This window comes from Letharia lupina, assembly GCF_014066315.1.
Source record: "Letharia lupina isolate WasteWater1 chromosome Unknown contig_13, whole genome shotgun sequence".
Taxonomy (NCBI): domain Eukaryota; kingdom Fungi; phylum Ascomycota; class Lecanoromycetes; order Lecanorales; family Parmeliaceae; genus Letharia; species Letharia lupina.
Window position 1 is genome coordinate 1337048 of NW_023502982.1, and position 23593 is coordinate 1360640.

Genomic DNA, 23593 nt, shown 5'->3' on the forward strand with positions numbered 1-23593 from the left:
TAATTTAGAAATATTCTAAGCGAAAATTCTTCTAATTTTTAAAAATACTTCTAGAATCTCTATAAAATACGATATTATTTTATACTATAGCTACTTATACCCTAAGCCTTATTAATGCGAGTCGAAATATTCCCCGTCTATAATTCTACTAAGACTCTTCAGGTATAATTAGTAAAACCCCTCTATCGATCTTAAAGTAATTCCCGTAAGTTGATAATCGTTTAGGCGCGGGACGAGGAATATTCGCTTAGTTAGCCTTCGAAAAAGTCTAGTAACCGCGCTTATATTATAATTACGAAATTTTCGCGTAAGATTTAAATAATTTATAAATATTAAATATTTAATATTTAATAATACTTTATAGATCTCGAAAATTTTAAAGTATTTTTAAGATTATTTTTAATTAATTATAGAACTATTATGAAAATTTCGAATTATATTTTAAAGTCTTAAATATTTCGAGTTAATTATAATAGAATTATTACGAAAATTTCGAGTTAATAATACTAATCGAAAAGATATAGTATATTTTATAGAATATTTCATATTAAGTAATATTATATCGTACTCGAATATAGTATAAATAGTCTCAGCTTGGCCCCATCGACCTTAAGGTGGGTCTGAGTAGAAAACTCTGCCAAGACTTAATTTTTTGGTATATCGCCCGATATGTAATATTCACACCCTGCGTACATACGATTCTTAATAAAAATACGTAACTACGTAATATGACCTTTTTTGGAATTCTTAAAAAAAGTCGAATAAATAGTCAAATAGACCCTCGTCAAATTAGGAGCTATAATGCAGTAATTAAGAAGTAAGCTTTTAATTTCATTCCACTAAAAAACTCAGCTAACTCAGCCATAGCAGCGGTACTAATACTTAAGAACGCCGTACGTCTCAACAGACGCGCAGCACCATACAGAAATTCTCTTATAATACATTAATCCTCGGGGTAACCGCTATGGTACTCGCCGGACCGACGGCACGACGTGTCGGGGAAAATGCCGTGGCCTCACCAGTCAGTTTATTACTTCGGTCAGACGCCGCAGTCTCCCCCCATTTTTTGGACGGCCGGCGATGGGTGCAAACAAACAAGCAAGCATGTATGCATGCATGCAAGCAATTGTATAGCTACCGAACTTGCGGAGAGCAGAGCGGAGAGCGAAGCGGAGATAATTCATCCTTTTGGTGTGAAGTCAGATATTGGTGGCGGCGACATCGATGAATGAGAATATCTCGCACGACGTCGGAGTCTCTTATGGGTATATGAAATGTAGAAAAAGACGTCTTTGAATGTAGGAAGGTCTACGTCGTCGTTATAAACGAGCTGATCGAATGTCGCTTGGTGGTGTTCTCCTCCCTATTATCCGGGAACCAAATATATAACTTTTTTTCTTTACTCTAGAATTGGTCCGCTAAATATCTTAAAACTTCGTATTTATTAGAAGGAAGGATATATTTATAAGCTATAAAGAGGTTAGTATATATAGTTTGAAAATATCTCGCTATCGTCGTCGGAGAGAAAATTACGTATCTAAGCGTCTCTTATAATTTCCTTATTCACCTAAGTTCGTTTTAAACACGTTAAGCGCGTTAAAATTATTTAAGATATATATTTTATACTCCCTTTAACTTCTAAGTAATATATCTTCGAGTTAATAGATATATATATAGAGGGGATAGCTTTAATACTCGATTTCTATTAAATAGTAATACGATTAAACTTATAATTTAATTATTATACTCGACTCGTTATATAATCTTTTAATAATATTAAATATAATACGCTATCATCTAAAATTTAATTATCGAAGAATAATTAACTAAAAATAAATATTATAATCGTTAATAAAGAACGCGTATTCGAATAAGCTTATACGATAACAACGAGCTATCCGATTATAATAAAAAGTTTATATATTTATTTAGCAACCTCGAAAGGCCTATTACCCTCTTAATTAATATTAAAAGATAATATAATAATAACTGAAAAAATAAAGAAAGTCGCGATTTCTCGATAACGGGGTGATTATTGCGGTAGGCCTATACAAATTAACGATCTATATAGCGATTCGGGGGTTTTCTACTTAGACTCTAAGGAAGGGGTATATCGTAATGAGCTTGCGATATAATTGACTCTCGAAGCGAGGTACGAGTATAGAGCTGGCCATAGGTATTTCGGCTAGTCGTAAGTCTGAATTACTAAGACTATAGTATAAATAGAGTCGAATACTATTTCATTTTTCTAATATGGATTCGAAATCTTAGCGGGATATTTTACGATATAGTATATCTATGATATTATATTATGAAATGGTATATATATAGAATATCCCGTTGAGATTTCTATATTTAGAAGTATAAGTAGCTATTCTAGTCATTATTCTAGTTAACTATGGCTGTCTCAACCATAGCTATCTTAATTATAATCGCCTCTATCATAATCGCCTCTATCATAACCGCCTCTATTATAATTACCTCTATTATAATTACTTCTATTATAATTATCTCTATTATAACTACTACTACTATAATTACTACTATTATAGCTATTATATAATAGTAAACTATTTAAATAATAAATAGTAATAGTTATAATAGTAATAGCTGTTAAAATATTAGATATATAATGTATAGAACGAACGAATTAATTCTTTAAAACCTCTTCGAGACTAGGTTCTAAATATAGTATAAAATTAGATAACTGAAGAATACGGTGGCTGAAATGCGCGAGAGCCATATTTCGATAGTAGCTATAATAATAAGTTATAGTTATAATAGTAATAGTTATAATAGTAATAACTATAATAGTAATAGCTATAATAGTAATTATTACGAGCGTATTCTTAATATACCCCTTAGCTCTATAACTAGCGGGCCTTAGCGAAGGCATCCTCTATTATATTATACCTCCTTTCCACCTATATAGTTCGATACCTTAGTTATCTTATTTAATATATCTATATTAATATTATATCTATATCGGTTCTAATACTATAACTAAGATTAACTCACTTATTTTATTTATATTAGCGAATGAATTCAAAGAAACGCGCTAGTAAGGGCTTTAATAAGAAATTAAGTTAAGCTATTATATCTCTAAATAAGCCTATTAGATAGATAAATCGATTTTAAAGAGTTTAAAAGGGATAGCGAAACGGCCTTGGTAAATAGTAGTTAAGAGATAAAGAAGGTATTGAACTATTCGTATAGCTAGCGAATCGAAAGAAATAGCTAATATCATCTCACATTTTTATATTTAAAATATATACTAATAGTATTACTTGTAACTTTATATACTATAATGTCTAGAGTTTTAACGAAGCCTTAATCAGATAAGAAACGACCGAGTTATAGTCAATTAAAGATATTATTCTCCGAAACTTTTTTATATATAACTTCTCTATAAGATAAGAGATTCTTTAAGCGGAGTAAATACACTCGAAAGACTACTATTTAAAGTACTTACAGTCTTCTTAACGCCTTAAACAATTAAGAAATAAGTATATTAAACCCCCGCAAAGAAACAACCTTATCTTAAGCTTTATAGTGAAATTTTTTATTCTCAATATCGAATAATTTCGATACGTCTTAAAGAGGCTTTATTATTCTCTAGTATATCTAATATCCCTAATATCCATTCTTTCGAAGTATTTAAACTTCTCTTCACTTTATTTTAAATCTTTCTTTCTTCTTTTCTATAGCGAAGTTCAACATTAAAAGAATAAATTAAATTAAGACTCTATTAGAGTAAATCAAGTTTCGATAAATATTAGTTCTATTAGATAATACCTCTAATAAGATAAACTTAATAGATACGCCTTAGAATATTGCTAATAGTCTATAACTATAATATTAGATTAAGTACTAACTCGACGAATTCATAACTATATTAAATAAAATTCGTTAAGAGCGAGACGATTTTTAAGAGGTTATTACTCGATATTACGTCGCCGTAATAGAAAAGAATCTAGTTATAAACGATTTATATTAAACTCACAAAATAACTAAGAAGGTAAATTAACTAGCTCGAGACTTTTAGAAGAATATAATTTTTCTATAGCGAAAAGTTAATAGCCTTAAGATATAGTTAATAAAAGACTTATAATTATTATCGATCGAGGAGAAACGCACATCTAGACATTTAAAAGAGAAATTAGTTAAGATCTTAGATTTACCTCTATTTATCGACGATAGTAACTCTATCTAAGACGACTAGTCCTTTAGAATAGAATAGAAATTTAAGATTAATAGCGATTATTATTTTATTAAGAACTTTAAAATAATTTATATAGTTTTATAACTTGACGATAAGACTATATAATATATAATATATAGAAAACTTCGAAACTTTACTAATTTATACTAGTCTTCTACTAAGATTATAAATAAATTAATCGATATTTATAAGAACTTAGATCGATATAGTAATATATTATATAATATATATACTCTATAATAAAAAACCCGACTCTTTATCGACTTTTATTTAGACTTTATTCGACTAAACACTATTCTTAACTATAATAAAACTCTTATACTAGAGAACTACCTTCTTAAGAAACTAAGAAAAAAATTAAAGAAGGTATAGTAGATTATAAAAGATTTTACTATCTTAAAGGCTATAAAAGAATACCTTCAAAAGCTAAATAACTTATAACGTGCTAATTATAAGAATTTTAAGTTTATAAAGACTACTATTAAGTTAATTACAATACGAATATCGATAATAATACCCGCGGCTAATATACGTCTTATATTCGTTACCGGGTTTAATTCAAATACAACTACTACGCCTCTAAATATTATAATTAATTCGAAATTAAGAGAACTAATATACTATAACTGCGATAAGAAAGATTACTATCGAAAGAACTATATAATAACTACTTAAATCGAGATTAATAAAAAGGCCTTTAAGGAGATATAACTTCACGCGATAAAAATAAATAAAGAATTCGAAATCGATAACGTCGATACTACGAGTAGCGATAATTCTTCTTCAAATTCGGGAAACGAATAGCCTCTTTCAAAGTTACGATAAGAGATACTTATAAAGTATATCTAGTAGACACCCCCAATAACGCTCTAGCACGTTATCCTTTCCGCATATAAGTTACGCTATCTTTATAAGAAAGAGAGTACTTACTTTAGAACTCTCTTATAGATAATAGATATACCGATACTTATATAGTTATAAATAAGTTCTTAATCTTAGCGATATATAAGGCCTTATATCTAAAACCACTCTCACTATTACGATCTAAATTACTAAGAGATTATAACGATTAGATCGTAAAACGATTAATTATATACTATTTACTTTCTATAATAATAGTAAAAGACTATTAAGAAGAAATATATTTAATATTAATTATACTATTAAAATACGATATAATAATTAAAAAACTATAAATAAACAAATACGAGGTAGTTCTTAACATATTACGGGATAAGATACTCTTTCTATTCGATCGATATAATTATAATAGTAATTAAATATTAATAATAAACGACCTCTCCTTTCTATTAACTCCGGAGCTTTAACCACCCACATCACCTACCTCTCTATCTATTATACTAAAACAATAAAGCTCTTTCTTACTTATCTACGATAACGAGATTAATTTAAATATCTTCTTATTAAATAAGAACGAGAATAGTAAGAAGTCTAAGTCTATTAATATCGCTAAGATTAATATAGCGGCTTACTATTAACTAGCTCGTAAAAAAGACAATAAGCTATTTACATTAATAATAAATAAGATCTATAATACGTCGCCTATATTATATACGCCTTCCTCTATCCAAATACCTCGCGAAACTCATATATCGATTAATAAATCGTATTTCTACGACTTAAAAAAGAAATATAAGAGATATTATAGTTCTAACTATCTTATTTAGATTAATAGCGCTAATAAGATTAGTTTTAAAGAGGTAAAATATAAGCTATCTATAAAGTATTATAACTATCTTAATATTTTCGATAAGACTAAGACGAATATACTTCCCTTATATTATTCTTATAATTATAAGCTCGAATTTAACGATAACTTCAATAAAACGAAACTTTCGAAAAATAGGATCTATTTAATATTAAAATACAAATTAAAATAGATAAAGTAGTATCTAAACGAACATCTAAAAAAGAGATTCATAATACTAAGCCATATACTATTCGCCTTACTTATTCTATTCGCGAAAAAGTTAAATAAAGAATTACATTTTTATATGAACTATCGAAAGCTAAACGCTATTATAAAAAGAAACTAATATTCAATTTCACTAATAGATAAGATTTTAATAAGAATTTAAGAATATAAATATCTTACTCGATTAGATATTATAGCCGCGTTTAATAAACTACATATATACCCTAATAGCGAGGATTTTACTACTTTTATTACCTCCCTTAAAGTATATAAGTATCGAATTCTCCCCTTCGATCTAATTAATAGCTTGATCACATATTAACAATACATAAATAATATTCTATTCGAATATCTAAATAACTTCTATTAGATCTATCTCGATAATATACTTATTTATAATAAGATAAAAAAGAAATACATTTAACACGTTAGATAAATTCTTTAGAAATTAAAAAATGTCGACCTTCAGATAAATATTCTTAAATACGAATTCCACGTTTAGAAAATTAAGTTTCTAGATCTATTAATATCTATAGACAGGTTATAAATAAACTCTATTAAGATTTAGACTATTATCGAGTAGATCACACCTACTAATCTTAAAGAGATATAGGCCTTTATCGAATTTTACAATTTTTATCAATAATTTATTAGAGACTTCTCTAAAATAGTTAAACTTATAATAAAACTTACGATAAAGAAGATTATATTTAATTAATTCTTAGCATATTAAGAGATCTTTTACTTTCTTAAAGTCGCCATTATTAAAGCTTTAGTTCTACGTTATTTTAATAAAATAAAGAAGATCGTTCTAGAGACTAACTCTTTCGACTATATTAATGAAGATATTCTTTTCTAATATAACGATAAGAGAGTACTTTATTCGATAATCTTCTATAGTAAAAACCTAACCCCGACTAAGTATAATTATTAGATCTACGATAAGAAACTACTAATAATTATTCGCTATCTAGAATACTAGCGCTCTAAATTAAAATATATAAACGTCTCTATTAGAATCTTTATCGATTATAAAGAACTAATATATTTTACTAAAAAAAGGAATCTTAGTCGACACTAGACTCGATATTTAAATATATTATTAGAATTTAATATAAAGATTATTTATCGATCTAAATCTTAGAACGTTAAGGTTGATATACTTATACGAATAACTAAGTATAAATTAACCGATCTCGAGAATAAATAATTACATTAATAGTATTAGATAATTCTTACCTCTAATTAATTAAAATTAAACAACGAATATATCGACATATATATAATTAATAACTCTATCTATTATAAAGTAGTAGGGGCTAATAAAAAAGATAAATATTATATGAAAATCTATAAGACTATTATTAAAGATAAGAATAAGTTTCGAGAAATTACTCTTAATAAATACTTTATATAAGACGAAGTACTTTATTATAAGAACCGTTTATAAATATTCGATAATATATATATCGATATTATCCGAGAGATATACGATTAATTATTCTACGATTATTTTAAGATAGTATATATCTATAAACTACTTAAAAGAGAATACTACTAGCGAGATATAAGGGCTATTATAACTATCTATATTAAGAATTACTATATCTATTAAAGAACTAAAGCGTTTTATAATTAAAAGTATAGTTTACTATAATCTTTATTAATCTTATAAAAACGATAATAAGATATATCGATTAACTTCGTTATAGACTTATCTATATCTAACGACTATAACGCTATTTAAATAGCGATTAATCGACTTACTAAGAAATATTATTATATAGCCTATTTCGATATTAATAAAAGCACTATCGCTAAAAAGATAATCAACTTACTACTTAAGAAAGTATTTTATCTATACGATCTATCGATCTTAATAATATCAAATTAAGATCCTTAATTTATAGCTATTATATAAAAATCTTTTTATAAGAGATTAGACATCACAGTTAAGCTATTAATAGCCTTTTACTCTAAGATCGATAAATAAATTAAATAAGCGAATTAGAATATAGAGCGTTATCTTCGAATATACTATAATTATATACAGAACGATTAGGCAAAATAACTATCTATTATCGAGTTCGTCGATAATAATACTATCTTATCGACTACTAATATTCCATCTTTCCTTATAAATAAGAGGTTCTATTCTTAAATAACTTTTAGCCTAAATACTATCGACTACAAGATCATATATAAGCGTCTCAATACTACTTAGATAGAGAATATTACGAACTATATAAAATAAGTTCTTAAGTATATTCGAAGTAATATAGATCGCGCTTAGAAGGCTATAATTATATAAGTTAATAAGTATTAATAAAAGATTACTTTTTAAATAAGTAATAAGATCTTTCTAAATAATAAGAATATTACCTTCAATCGCTCTTCCCGCAAACTAAATTATAAGAGACTTAATTTATTCGAGATTATAGGCCTTATAAGAATCTTATATTATCTAAAACTTCCGCCAATTATAAGAATTTATAATATCTTCCACTTTAATCTCTTAAGTCTCGCGATAAATAACTTCTTATTAGAGTAGATAAATTCTTCGCCGAAGTATATTATTATCAATAATCGAATTAAATAAATTATTAAAGAAATACTTATTTATAAATTAATCTATAATCGTCTTAAGTATAAAGTTAAGTAAGAAAGTCTTAATAATAATCTTAACTAGTATAATACAAACAACGATAAATTCGAAAATTACTAAAATCTAATAAACGACTTCCATAAGCGATATTTCGAAGAGCCTCACCTATAAAGAAACCAAGACGAGGGGCCTTTAACAGCGGCAGCGTCCCCGAGCCGAAACTATCTCGAATACCCCATTTTCAATCAAATTAAGACCGTCCGATATCTTTATAATAGCCTCATTTTTTCTAAAACCGAGAATCGATCCCTTAGACTCATTTTAATCAGAAATCACCTTATATATAATCTTTCGCGTAGGCCTCCGTTGCTAATATAACTCTAAAGATCTTTCGAAGCTATACCAATACACACATAAACCACGTTATCGCTGTTACGAAACATAATCGATATCAGCTAAATAATATACTATAGAGAAGACTATATCAAAGTTACTTAATATTAAATTAGAGTTTTTAGCGTTTACGGCTCGATTCGATTCGAAAGCCCTTAATTAATTACATCGCATTATTCCACAGATATCCTATCCGCTTAAATACGAATTCGAAAATCATTATTATTTACCCCTACGCCCATGAGTATGATTTTCGCTATATCACACCGATTTGCTCCCGGCTAGGCCCTCTATATACGTATACACCCCGGCTAGCGACGTCGCTACAGCGCAAATATAAAAAGCTACTATTATTCCCAATACCTCTAACGAAGAAAGATATAATGCTAGAATTCCCGGATACAATTATTTCTTTACTACTTTTATCATTTTTCAGACGTTAAGCGTATATATATCTATTTTTCTATCTTTCCACTCACCAATTATAGGATATAATTTAACGAAAGGGGGAGATAGTGTTACAAGCGTATTCTTAATATACCCCTCAGCCCTATGGCTAGCGGGCCTTGGCGGAGACATTCTCTATTATATTATACCTTCTTCCCATCTATATAGTTCGATATCTTAGTTATCTTATTTAATATATCTATATTAATATTACATCTATATCGATTCTAATAATAGTAGTTATAATAGTAAGTAATAGTTATAATAGTAATAGTTATAATAGTAGTAGTTATAGTAGTAGTAGATATAATAGTAATAGCTATAATAGTATATCGAATAGAAATAGATACGATTAGTCGTTAACTAGAATAATAACTAGAATAGCTACTTATACTTCTAAATATAGAAATTCTAATAAAATATTTCATATATATATTATTTCATAATATAATATTATAGATATACTATATCGTAGAATATTCTATTAAGATTCTATATTATACTAGATATAAGATTATATAAATATTAATATTCTATATTATATTAGAGTATAATATAATAGATTAATATCTTATATTATATTATATCTTTTCGACTAGTAGTTAATAATAATAGAATTATCTCGAAAACTTCGAATTATCTCTTAGAGTCTTAAAATTTTTGAATTAATAATAGAGTTATTACGAAAAATTCAAATTAATAATAATATAATTATCTCGAAAATTTCGAATTATCTTTTAAAGTCTTAAAATTTTTAAATTAATAATAGAATTTTTATAAAAAATATAAGTTAATAGTAATAGAATTATTTTAAACTTTTTAAGATAATTATAGAGTTATAACGAAGATTTTATAATATTTATAAATTTCGAAAATTTCTAATTTTTATAGAAATATCTCGAATTTTTCGAATTATTAATAAATTAATTATAAAAATATATATATAATATAAATATAATAAATAATTAAATAATTAAATATATTTAAAAAAATAACGTTTATAATATCTATAAATTATAAATATTTTTAAAACTATAATATTTTATATAATAGATTATAATATTTTATATAATAAAATAAAAAAAGCTTTAAAATAAAAATAAAAATAAAAATAGAAAAGTAGATTTAATTTTATAATATTTTTTATATATATTAAAATATAAGAAAATAATAAATAAATAAAAATAAGTAAGTATATTAATAAAGAAAAGAATTATTATTTAATATATATTTAATATATATAGAATAGTTACTAATATCTACTTCTAGAGAATTTAAATTCTTTTTTAACTTGAAATTATTATTTAAAATTATTATTCGAAATTATTATTTATATCTCTACGATAATTTTAAAAAAAAAAAAAAAAAAATTTAGAGGCTATTTAATTTTTTATAAAAAAAAATTTTTTAAAAAAATATAAAAAAAAAAAAAAAAAAAAATTAAAAAAATTATTTAAAAAATTTTAAAAAAAAAAAAAAAATTTAAATAAAAAAAAAAAAAAAAAATTTAAAAAAAAAAAAAAAATTTAAAAAAAAAAAATTTAAAAAAAAAAAAAAAAAAAAAAAAAAAAAAAAAATTTAAAATTTTTTTAAAAAAAAAAAAAAAAAAAAAAAAAAAAAAAAAAAAAAAAAAAAAAAAAAAAAAAAAAATAAAAAAAAAAAAAAAAAAAAAAAAAAAAAAAAAAAAAAAAAAAAAAAAAAAAAAAAAAAAAAAAAAAAAAAAAAAAAAAAAAAAAAAAAAAAAAAAAAAAAAAAATTAAAAAAAAAAAAAAAAAAAAAAAAAAAAAAAAAAAAAAAAAAAAAAAAAAAAAAGAAGGGGATGGTTAAAATCTTTATTTGGCGCGCCTAGACGGTTACTAGAGCCCCCGTTGAAGGCCGCATTCGTCAAGATTCTCGATGTTGAAATAACGGCCAGCATCAACACCCACCCTGAATGACACACCTCGTCAAGAAAGCCACGCCCTGTCTGCCTCCACCACGAACATCATTCACAAAAGCTCACTCCCTCCTGACAGACCTTCCTCAAGATTTTGTATTTTTGTCAAAGTCTTGGATCTTCGAAGCTTCATCATCTCTTCTGGTCGTTTCATTGAGGCCTGCGACCCTTTCCACATTCACAAAACTCCAGCATGAAGCTCCGCAGCGAGTCTCGCACAGTGGCTGCATCTGAGACGCCCATTGCCTTCATGCTTCCCGCTACTCATGCAATGTATGTCAAAGCCAAAACAATACTGCGATATGTCAAGCTGACCATTGTTTCACTCCAGCACTGTCAGCAACGCCTCCTCCCCTCTTTTCCGTCTACCTCAAGAGTTGAAAGATCGCATCTATCATTTCGTGTACGGAGGTCTGCACATTCATGTTGAGAACGATTACAATTCCGACCACTCAAGAATCCGCCTAGCTGTTTGCAAGTTTACTAAGCAACACAATATCAACGATTGTGCAGAGGAAAAGGGGCTTCACGTCGCTTCTCTGGTGACATGCCGCCAAATGTACCATGAGGCACGGAGCGTGTTATACTCCGCCAACAGTTTCATCATCTCTAGTCCTAGGTTAGTCGATTCGTTCATACGACGCCTCAATGATACCAGCTATGACCGCCTCGCAGTGCGGAGTATTCGCCTTCACGTTTACGTCCACGTCAGAAATGATGAACGCGAATGGGACAATACGTTTCGCTTCTTGACACAGAATCTGAAGAATCTTCGATACATATCCATCGATGTAGACGTATGCCCCTGGGAATATTTTTCCCCTATGACGCGTCAACACAATCCTACTTACGCAAAAAGGCTGTTCCTTCGGGACCTAGTGGAGTTCAAAAAGTTGCCGTTGAAGAAAGTCGAGCTTGTACTTGAAGGTTCTGATATTCCGGTCGGCAGGGCGCGTGAGGACAAATACATATGGACGAATGCTCGGAAGCAAGAATGGGTGCAAAGCATGAAGAGCAAGATGCTGGGCTCCGGTTGAAGATAAAGCGGTTTGCAAAGGGCGACTTAGTGGAGGAGCTGGGGTTCTGGGCTCTCATAAGATAGGCTGGGTCCCGGGGTCGATGTCATTTACAGCATGAAGAATCCGGTTTCATGGAAACACCTGATGACTGAAGCTAGTGTGTAAGCAGTGACTTCATGACTCCTCTTCCACCCTGTGAAACTTGAACGATACAACACATCCCGACCTTCCAACAACACATCCTCCGACCCCCTCACATGCAAGCCCTTATGGCCCCTCGAGCACCAGCGTAATGATAGCCTAGCACTGATCGAGCGCTCACTCCTCCATACCTTGACCCACCAACTCATCAATATCCCGCTCCCTTTCCCCCCCAAAAAGTCCCCCCGCCTTCCAGACAGAAAATCTCTCCACATCCACCACGCGTTTCACCCTCCCCAGAGCCTTTTGCCTTCCCTCCCTCACCCTCACCCCCGCCACTACCAGACCCATCCTCCGAACAACCGAGGGCGACGAAATGGAAAGCACCAACAACGACAGCCCCGCGGACGTCTCCATCACATACCCCCCAATACAGCCCTCGGCGACGGTCTCCCGTCCACCGAAAACACCGCGTAGATCCCCAACGGCTGCTGCTGCGTAATCGGTACTTTCAAACGCGCCCGGCTGCTCGCGGACCAAAACAGTCACGTACGTACGTCAATCAACAGCGACAAATCATGTTCGGCAGAGCTCAGTCAGATGATATTCAGGTCGAGCTGTCGTACCTGGGGCGCCGGTGCGGACTCTATGGAAATGAATGGGGCGGGGGTTCTGCATGTGAGGAGGAGGATAATGGAGGCGCGGACAACGTCCGATGCTACCCTCGGGAACGAGCTTCGGTTCGGGCTGTTCCAACGACGTGGTGCAGCACGGGAATGATGCTTTGTAGGATGGATGAGATGTAGTTCTATCTAAGAGGTGTAGGAACCCCTCTATATAGGCACTGGGAACAATACTAAGCGTAGTGACCCCTAATCCGGTGATATCTACCGGATGCGGTGAGGTGTGAAGAGTCCTTTATTCAATATGCTTGTGAGTTTTTAGGTGGGCACGTGTGGTTGGTATAGGTCGGTGGGCATTGTTGCGAGCTGTTCGTTGAATCTTACGCGCAGCTTGATGATCCCCTTTGATGTTTCATGGATTGGCTTTTAGCTTGGCAGTTGGTTTATTGGGAATACAGTGTACTATCGTTGTCTTGTACAATAGAGACTAATTCAAGTCCCACGGGGGCGCAAATGCTAGTAGTCAAATGGTGTGCTTTGCCATTGAATGATATACATCTTTCGCGTACGACCATTCGTACTCCAATAGCGCAAACGAGAGGTGCCTATCGGAACGCGTTGTATCCCGTCTTCTCATGCCTACACTTGAATACAAGGCATGATCATCAAAGATACGAGCTGATCTATTGCCGACCGGGGACTAGAGTCATGGACTCAGATTCTCTCTGCCGGATGCTGCTCTCTTCTAGCTGTGTCCGATCTGTCATCATCCTCGGTGTCTGTGCCTCTGGTATCTAAGTTTGCGAGCGGGATGATGTGAGATGTTGAGTCAGCGTTTCCAAGATGTAGAGTCCCAGACGAGTCAGTGGTGGCCAATGCAAGGGGTGGCGGAAACCGGTATTTAGAGCCCTTGAACACACCATCTGTATATCGATTAACTACGTGACCACTAGAAAGCGGCTGAGAACGCTTACTGATTTCTAGATTTATAAACTCGACGAGGCAAGGAGCCCAGACCAAAACCGCTAAAATCTGCCCAAAGCTCCAGGTAAAATTAGTGATCGATCCGTGCAAAATCACGGCGTACAGCCAAAGTTGATAGCCTAGCGACAGTGACCAGGTAATAGCAAACAGTCCCTGGCTCAATCGGTTGCCTAACCCGCTCATGGGAAGGCGATCGCTCCAAGCGAATCGAGGCTGGCAGATCGACGCAAGTTTCGTGGCCCCCGGCAGGAAGCGATCTGATGATGTCCGGAGTTTCTTCGAGACACAGTATATCAACCACAGCAAGCTATGGGCCCACATCACCCAGATGACCTTATTGAGAGCTGTAGGATTGTGTCCAGAGTTTGAGAATAGATTGTTCGATCCACACCATGCTGTTGTCAAATTGGATGCGACAAAATCTCCGCAGTCTTGAAGGACTCCGTAGGCTGGATCGAAAGGTGTTGCATACCACGCGTTGGATGAGGCGGCTAGCATCCCGGTCGACAAGACGAAAACAATGGACGACAATAAGATCAAGTACCATGATTGCCGTCCGTACTGCGTGATCAGGGCCAAAGTGAGTATAGTCGGAACAAAGCCGTTAGTTGCTAGGGTAAAAAGAAGCCCCTCATCAAGCAGCTCAGGCGATGCAACCCATTTGATAGAAAAAAGTCCTCGTGCCGTAAAGACCAGGGCGGCAATTTGGACGGCTCCAGCGAAATAGCATTGGGTTATCTGGAAGTCTACCGTAGCCATCATCATTGCCTGGGTGTGCTTTTCTTGCCGGTGTCTGTTCACAAATGTCCATGATACTAGAAGAGACAGCACGATTGCAGTCACGATTGCAAGGCTGGACTGAACGATGAGGGATACAAAGACCTAAAGTGCCTTGTCAGTGCCTGATTGCGGTAGAGGAAATGTTGCCAGAACACACCCCAATTCCTCCAAGATCTGCATCTAAAGTCCTGGGAGAGCACAAGTCCGCGAAGCATGGCTCTGCCTCCAATGGGTATTGAAATAGAGCAGTGGCACTGCAAGTGTTTGGAGTTGACCTACGGTCATCGGTAAAAGAGTGAGTTGCTGCGTAGAAGGAGGCAAAGCAGGCGACCAAATTGCTTTGGAGTTGGGCATTGTAGGTGCCAAGCGCTCCGTCTATAGTCCTTACAGTCTCTGTGGCAGATAGGTTCAAGCCCACAGCTTCGAATGGGGTTGTGACAGGAGATTGACCAGTACTATCAAGGCCAGCAGTCACCGTAGCCCACAGACCACAGGTTACAAGATTTGAAGGATGTTGGGGATCGAACAAGAGATATGTATAATCGCAGACCACCGAACAGTTCACAGCTTCGCCTCCTATGCTGCCGCCATAGCAAGGTTGGATTGGCGGTAATGCTGCAAAGGGGTCAGTGTGGCCGGAAGCAGGACTCCTTATAGCAGTGCCGTAGTCGAACCAAGGCTGCAAAGAGGAATTGGACAGCATCGTCAGCCTAATGAACGAATATTGCGATGGTCTCGAAAACGCTTGTAATTCTTTGCTTAGAAGAAAGCCACGACAACTATTATTGCTCACTTGGCGACAACAGCATAAATCAAGTCGTGGCTGTATTCTTCACCTTGATACTGGCACGCATAAAGAAAGCTACCATTGAGGAAGGCCGCATCGATGGGATTGAGATTGCTGACAAGGAATCCGGGTGTGACACACAGGAATAAAGTGGTAGGATTTCGGATAGTCGGGCCAAGGTTGATCTTTCCCAAAGCCAGAGATGCTTGCGAAGACCTCGCTCGCAAAGATGTGGGACCATCCAATAGCTATCTGCTGCGCAGCACTCGCATAATGCAACACGTCATTAGATGCGATGCGATTCAAATTTTGATTTATAGCGAACCCCTAGTATACTCCTTCGATCAGGAATCGCTCTCGTGTAAGGATGCTTCGCGGAGCTTTCCCTATTTCCCACTTCACAAGATCACAGCCATGCCAGAAGCTTTGAGCATCAACCGATATCATTGTTGATCAATAGTCATAGAACCCCTTTCCACACTTCTTGCCTACCCACCCTGCATCTACCATCTTCCGTAACAACACTGCGGGCCTATACTTCCCATCTCCTGTCTCCTCATGTAGCACCTTCATTATCGCTAAACATGTATCAACGCCGATAAAATCAGCCAACTGTAGGGGTCCCATCGGCACATTCGTCCCATTCTTCATTATGTTATCGATATCTTCTTTCCTTCCTACGCCCGTCTCGAGACAAATAATTGCTTCGTTGATGTAGGGCATCAGTATGCGATTAGCAAGGAAGCCCGGTGAGTCGGCAGATTGTGACGGGATCTTGCCCATGCGTTTGCAGAATTCAACGGCTGTTTCCCGGGTCTCAGGAGATGTTTGCAGCCCACTTATTATTTCAACCCCTTTTAGTATAGGCACAGGGTTCATAAAGTGTGTGCTAACTACCCGAGACGCGGCGGCGAGATCTGTAGGATTGTCCGGTGTTGTGGTTGCAGAGGCTATTTTGGTGATGGAGATGGAGGATGTATTGGTCGCGAGGATGGCATGCGGTGGCGCTATCTTGGCAAGCTGAGAGAAGATATCTGTTTTTAATGAGGGTATCTCAGGCACAGCCTCGATTACGAAGTCGACATTGGAGAGGTCTTCCATTTTGGTAGTAGGCGACAGAAGGGAGCGGGCGGAATCTGCGTCTGACTGGGAGATCCGGTTTTTGAACACACCCTTCTCCAAAAGCTTCTCTACAGCTCCTGTCAGCGGAACCACCAGTATGCTCGTCTTTTGATGATCTTGTACCTGCAAATTTCATCCCTTTGTCCAGCGATGCTTGCGAGGTATCTACCAAAGTCACTGGCACTCTCGCCTTCTGTGCTGCCACAAGTGCGATGCCTAGCCCCTGATCTCCTAGAATCAGCCCCCAATGCCCATCTCAGAACCCAGCGTGCGTTTGCTTCTGCCTACCATTTGCCCAGCTCCGACTACTCCCAGTCGTTTGACTTCCGCTGCTGCCGCAAGACTTGAGCTCGTACTGAAGGAGTGTCGATTGACATTGCTGGCTAGATTGGCCAATTGCCGACCGGCGAGGAGGGATGTAGACATCTTAAAATATAAAAGGCGATTACCTAATGGCCACCCGAGTACAACAGTGAGGATTGAATGCTCAGTTGAGGCAGAATTCTCGGTGTCTTCGTGAGGTTGAAGCCAGTGGAGAAAGCTGGGGGGACGGCTTAGCAGGGATCTTCATGCCTCGGCAAACGCGTCCGTCGCGTCTCCAGAATCGCGCTGGGCCTTGGCACCACATTCATTGCCTTTCCTATGTAACCAGACACCAGCAACGCAATGGAGCTCGAAGAGGCTTCTCAAAGTACTGTGGACCCAGAAGTCCGGGCGTATGTCTACAGTCTTGTCTCCGCCGTCAGTTGAAATCTCCCAAAATGATTTTCAAAGCTAACAACACAACAGCTTGGTGGGACGGCGGCCGACGAAGACGGCCGCTATGTGCTTGGAGACGACGCGTTGGCATGTCTCAAGGATCTCAAGAAGTGGTTGAAGCTACACGATGAGAAGGCAAACCGATTGGATGTGGCAAGGTGTCTTGCGGAAGCGAATCTGGTCAAAGGAGATTTACTGGAGATCCTGTCAGCGTGGCCAGAAGCAGCAACGGAAGACAAGATCAAATCAAAGGTTGCGCTGGCATGTCTGGAACTGCTGGTACCCTTGACATGGCCAATTGAGAAGAACGACATTCAGATGACTGTGAACCACCATCGCCATGTACCATACCTTCAACTAGCACAGACATCATACAAGCGCGCAATACTCGAACATGAGTCCGCGACAGTGCTGCGAACAACGGTGCGCATTGGTCTGCCCTCAATCGCTCTTCCAATGGGTGAGCGAAGCTCTCGTGATGAAGGAATCATCAAGCTCCTCTTGTACTTCTTCAGAAACGTTGCCATGATCTCTCCGCCGCAGAACCTGCCAAACGAAGGTAAGGATGGCGAAGTTTCAAGATCTGCTACCGTCGAGGCCTTCCACCGCCAGGATGTCCTTGCTTTACTTCTCACAATCTCTTCGAACATGGGCGAAGACTTCAATACACAAGATACGGTTATCATGGAGGTGCTCTTCCATCTCCTTAAAGGCGTGGACGTGGAGAAGCTATTCATGGACAAGAAACAATTCAAGTCCAGGAACGATGATGACCTTAAGTCCTTGTTGGCACAAGAAGCTGGCATGCATAGAAGCTACGCAAAGAACGCCCCCACAAGACACAACCGATTTGGAACCATGATCTGGGTCAAACGTGACGATGCAGGGAAAGTCTCCACAGTGTCGGGCCAGGACGTATTGAAGGACAGTCAGCAAGCCCTGTCAAAGATGGACCAGACAAAGAAATGGAACAAGCCCAAGCAGCGAGTCAAGAACGAAGAGCCAGCTTACGACCGCTTTGACATGCCAGTGCCATTGACGGAATCTGCGAGTACTCATCTCCGTGCCTTTGTGGAAGAATTTCTCGATTCCGGCTTCAACCCTTTGTTCAACCATATTCGAAAGGCCATCGAACGAGAAGCCGAGCGGGTGCTTGAGGCCCAGCAGCAGCAGTTCTTCTACCTGGTCTCCTGGTTCCTCGAAGCTGAACGTGTGCGGCGCAGGAGGAAGAAAGAAGCAAAGAAGAGAAGAAGGGACAAGAAGCTGGAAGAGACCTTCGAGGCCGACAGCTTCGCACTAATAGCCACTGTTCTGAATCAGGAATCTTTTATCCTTCTCAACCGTTTCATGCAAGATCGTCTGGATTTGAAGTCATGGCGAGAGGTCCAAGCAGGTATGCGATGCTTTACCCAAATTCTCCTGATTGTCCAAGACATGGCGGAGTCACCGCTTGAGGAAGACCAGGAAATTGCAGAGAACATACAAAACCGTATCTTCTACGAAGAGACAACGCATGACAGAATCATCGCTATCCTCCGAGGCTACAAAGATCAAGGCTTCGGATACCTAGACTCCTGCACCGAGCTCTCACACGTCTTCCTACGCATACTTGAACGCTACTCTCGAGAGAACGTCGACCTGCAAGTGCGATCACGTCGGAGGGCGCGAAAATCAAAGAAAGCTACTGTAAAACAGCGTCAACAGACTGATGGAGATGACGAAGATGAAGCCTCTGAGATGGAAGATGTCGCCGAGGCGGAGCGAGTGTCTCGGGAACGCAAGTTCGACTTCACACGCTTCTCCACCAAATTCATGACTCAAGCCTGCATAGATACTTTCGTCTCCTTCACCAAATACTATACCGATTTGGACACCGAGCAGTTGAAACGTGCTCATCGATTTTTCTACCGCGTTGCCTTCAAGCAGGATCTCAGCGTCATGCTCTTCCGACTCGACATCATTGCTTTATTCAATAAGATGATTAAGGGACCTGAGGGTCTTGACTCAGCTGGACCAATGTTCAGGGAATGGGATGAGCTGGTAAGGCAACTGGTCAAGAAGATGATCAAGAAGCTCGAGCAGAGACCAGAGTTAGCAGTTGAACTGCTCTTCAGCAAGATCAATTCCACGACCTACTACCTCGAATACGGCTATGACAAGCAGACCACTTCCTCCAAACCCAGACCACCAGCTGCCCTAGAAGTGCGAGGGTCGATGACCACCGAAGAGCAGATCGGCGTCATAGTAGCAGTTCTTTACGACAACAAACTTGATCAGGTCGACTGGGTGTCCAGAACGCTCTCCTCCGCAGCCGAGGAGCGTCAATCCTGGGAATCTGAAGCCTTAGCTCGGCAAACTCAATCCCAATCCCGCCCTGAGCCCGACTCAGAAATACCAGCAGACCAGGCCGAGACCACCTCAAAAGCGCCCTCAATAATCGTCACACCAGACACAGACTCTCTTCGCACCGCCATCTTCAAAGAAGCCAGACTCCGTCTCCTGATGACCCTTTCTGGCATGGAACGTTTGGGCATCGAAGACGAGCTCAACGCTACCTGGATTATCCCTTCTTCTCTCACCTCTGCAGAACTCCGCCATACGCATGAAACAATAGAGCAACACCGCAAGAACCCCGTCTTCGAATACGGTGACGATGACCCCTTGTCAGCCGAAGAACTGCTCCGCCGTAAGCCTGCCGAGAGAGCTAAGAAAGCAGAGTACGACGATGACTCCGAGGGCGACGGTATAGTCAGCGATAATGACGCAGAGAACGAGTTCCTCTTCCCCTTCAGCGGTCCCGTCGACAGACCCAATGCTCATCACAAGGCCCTCGACGCACTCAAAGCCAAGCGCCGAAAGCGCCGTCACTCTGACCCTATCGAACTCGACGACGAGACTCTAGAAGCAAGACGCAAAGCGAGGGACAAAGCGGACCTGGAGAAGGCGAGGAAAGTCAAGAGTGCTGAGTTCATAAGGGACAGCGATGATGAAAGCGATGAAGAGCGTGATCGAGCATTCTTTGCAAGGGAGGAGATGCGAAGGGGGGGGCAGAGGGAGATAATTAGGGAGGCCTTTGCGGCGGGGAGGGTGAAGAAGAATATCGAAGGTGAGGCTGTCAAACCTGCAGCAAGAAGCACGAAAGCGAGCAGGAAGAGGAAGAGTGCTGGTGGTGGGGGAGAAAGCAGGAGGAAGAGGAGGAAGGAGGATAGTGGCTCGAGCGATGACGGAAGTGACAATGACGAGAACATGGCTACGGACAATGGTTCTTCCTCACCAGCTCGCCGTGCCGAGTCAATATCAAGTGCAGAAAGTGAAGACAAAGTCACACCGCTATCCTCGCCTCCGCTTGTTGGTCTATCCTTGTCATCGAACGGAGCCGGAGATCCAGCACATCTCGAGTCTTCCCCCTCTGAAGAGGGCGCCGCAAAGGTTCCTGCAATGGCTGTGGATGCAAGGGATAGGGAGGAGAACGGAGAGAATGAGGAAGATGAGGAAGATGACATCTGGATATCCACAGCTAGGAGAAGGGGGCGGGTTGCAGTGCTGGAGGATAGTGATGATGAATAAGATGGATTATTATTCACGTTGACAGGGCATACTGAAGGGTCTTCGGCCTTTCGAATAGGACTCGTGTCAAGATAGCAACTGTACAACACAGAATTTAGAACTTGACTCCCATTCAAGCTGAGGACGATACTTGAACATACTGCGGCTGGTCTCCTGTACAAATAAGCGCCTCGTTTGCTCCTCCAGACGCCTTCGACTTTGCCTTCACTTCTTCAACTCATTCTTCCACCTGCAAAATTGTCCGTCTCGGATAGCCAGTTATTGGGCGCAAGTACCGACCAATCTCCTGTTCTTTTTGACGCCCACCCCTTGAGAGCAATTCAACTTCTTGATCCTGTGCTCACAACCGTCGGCAATGTCCGCCCAAGCACAGAACCAATCAATAGCGCTGACACTTCCATCGCGATAGTAGGGCACGTCAAGATCATAGTCGAGTCGCAGCGCATGATTGCGGATGTTGATGAGGTAGAAGTGAAGGAGCATCCATTTCGGATAGTGGTTTTCCAAACGGAAGTAGTCATCGAGGAGCGGTTCGTAGTGGTACTCGTCGACGTCGAGACTCGAATGAGTTGACTCCGGGAATTGGTCCGATTCGTATTTCCAATAATGCCAGTTGCGGTATCCGTAGGACTGGAGGAGCCGCTTGTCGAGAGCTTTAAGCTCAGCCTGCACGGTGAAGGGATTGAGTGGGAACTTTTGGAAGTAGGGTTGCGTTTGTGAGGAGCGACAGACGTAGACAATCCAAGAAAGACGGTCTGGGCATCTGACCAGGCCGAGTAGAGCATGACACTGCTTCGAAGTCACAGCGAGCGACTTCTCATCGAAGAAATAGAGATAGCTCCCGATCTCTTGAAACATCTCAGGCGGGAGGATTTCCAAAGAAGCCATCTTGGAGCTCTCTATAGCTGGTTAGCCAAAGCGGTGAATGCCGATGAAGATTAAATAGGAAGTGTGGGGTCGAGAACACAAGGGAGGAAGACGTTAGATGGATAAAAAGTATATAAGATTCCCGGTCAAGAATTGAATGGGCTTATCCTAGATTCGATCTAAGGTCAAGGGGTTATGTCGTAGACGAGCAGGTGGTAGCTTCAGGGAGTTGATGTTACAGAAGATAGATTCAAAGGAGGATGACAGCGAAAGCTTGTCGAGGAGCGATGTTCAACTTCTGGAGATGGTGCTATATCAAGGGCTGCAATCCTGGCATCGTACCCAAGTCAACTCAAAGAGAGTGGGCTAGGAGCATTGATTCGGTATTTGTTGTATTCTTTACCACGATGCGAGCTCGACGACAATATCCTAGTAAGGCACCACAACCTCTCCATATCTAGCTCTCACATCCACCGTAACCCGTACCTGGCGGGTATTGCCCTGATCAAATCTCAGCAAACGTTGGCCCATTTCCCTACGAAGAGTGCCAAGCACTGACCCAAGACGCATGACTCTGCTTGCAAATGCTGCGACTACGGGCAGTAAGCCTTTGATTTTACATAGAATCATGGGGACATCATACTTGTTTCTTGCGATGAGAGCAGCAATGCAATCTCCACAGAGGGAAGCATGTCTCGTGTGTCCGTGGATGAGACAGCGGTGTCTTGCCCACACGAAAGCATCGCCACATGGTACGGGGCCGATCACGATGGTGAGGCATCTGGAAGCTTCCGAGAGGGTGCCGAGCTCTGGGGGGTCGAGATTGCTGATGATCTTGCAGAGAACCTCGTTGGGAAGATCTTCTAGGCGCGTTGATCTGGAAGACGTTAGTACTGAGTGATGTGTTATAGCAACGACTGACGGTGTATGAGCTTTATCCACTTTAGATATGCTGACATGTCCTAGCTGAGCGGCAATTAGCTCACTGAAAAGCTCCTGCTCGGAGCTTCTAGATATTAGTCCTGAGTTTGGAAGCAGAAACATTTGAACTGACTTCGTAGTCTGGAGGGTTCCTTTGCCCGCTGCTTCTTCAAGAATGGCCGCTTGATCTTTCTTGAGATACTTGTAAGAAGAAGTTCCAGTAGCTTGACGCTTCCCTTGGCCGCCCCTTCTTCTGCGCTGCTTGATCTCATATAAAATCTGTTCCTCAATGGAGTAACCGCCCCAAGGAGGTTTCTTCAGAGCATGACAGTAGCATTCCGAGTAATCGTGCTCCTTCATTTTTGCTGCCAATTCCTCCTCATCCTTCTTTTCCTTGAGTCTCTGCTTGACCGCCTCATTCCAAGTAGGCGCCTTGAAGGGAGACATCGTTCAGTAGTGTGATTGTGCTTCAACGGAAACTCCG

At 38.2% G+C, this 23593-nt stretch overlaps 5 protein-coding genes across 5 annotated transcripts; 2 read left to right on the forward strand and 3 right to left on the reverse strand.

The window, feature by feature from the left end:
• Positions 1-11732: 11732 nt before the first annotated feature.
• On the forward strand, positions 11733-12576 carry HO133_001815 (uncharacterized protein; the record flags this gene model as incomplete). The annotated part of the gene is made up of 2 exons (XM_037292743.1): positions 11733-11812; positions 11871-12576. 2 exons carry the CDS (start codon positions 11733-11735, stop codon positions 12574-12576), a joined length of 786 nt encoding a protein of 261 aa, XP_037151282.1.
• Positions 12577-14036: 1460 nt separating this feature from the next.
• On the reverse strand, positions 14037-17421 carry HO133_001816 (uncharacterized protein; the record flags this gene model as incomplete). The annotated part of the gene is made up of 8 exons (XM_037292744.1): positions 14037-14245; positions 14297-15188; positions 15244-15266; positions 15366-15796; positions 15880-16121; positions 16366-17063; positions 17119-17218; positions 17284-17421. The coding sequence occupies 8 exons, from the start codon at positions 17419-17421 to the stop codon at positions 14037-14039; spliced, it is 2733 nt and encodes a 910-aa protein (XP_037151283.1).
• A 240-nt stretch (positions 17422-17661) lies between these two features.
• Positions 17662-21321, forward strand: HO133_001817 (uncharacterized protein; the record flags this gene model as incomplete). Its single annotated transcript, XM_037292745.1, has 2 exons — positions 17662-17736; positions 17785-21321. 2 exons carry the CDS (start codon positions 17662-17664, stop codon positions 21319-21321), a joined length of 3612 nt encoding a protein of 1203 aa, XP_037151284.1.
• A 212-nt stretch (positions 21322-21533) lies between these two features.
• HO133_001818 (uncharacterized protein) lies at positions 21534-22209 on the reverse strand (the record flags this gene model as incomplete). The annotated part of the gene is made up of 2 exons (XM_037292746.1): positions 21534-21550; positions 21597-22209. The coding sequence occupies 2 exons, from the start codon at positions 22207-22209 to the stop codon at positions 21534-21536; spliced, it is 630 nt and encodes a 209-aa protein (XP_037151285.1).
• Positions 22210-22617: 408 nt separating this feature from the next.
• On the reverse strand, positions 22618-23556 carry HO133_001819 (uncharacterized protein; the record flags this gene model as incomplete). The annotated part of the gene is made up of 1 exon (XM_037292747.1): positions 22618-23556. One exon carries the CDS (start codon positions 23554-23556, stop codon positions 22618-22620), a length of 939 nt encoding a protein of 312 aa, XP_037151286.1.
• Positions 23557-23593: the final 37 nt, after the last annotated feature.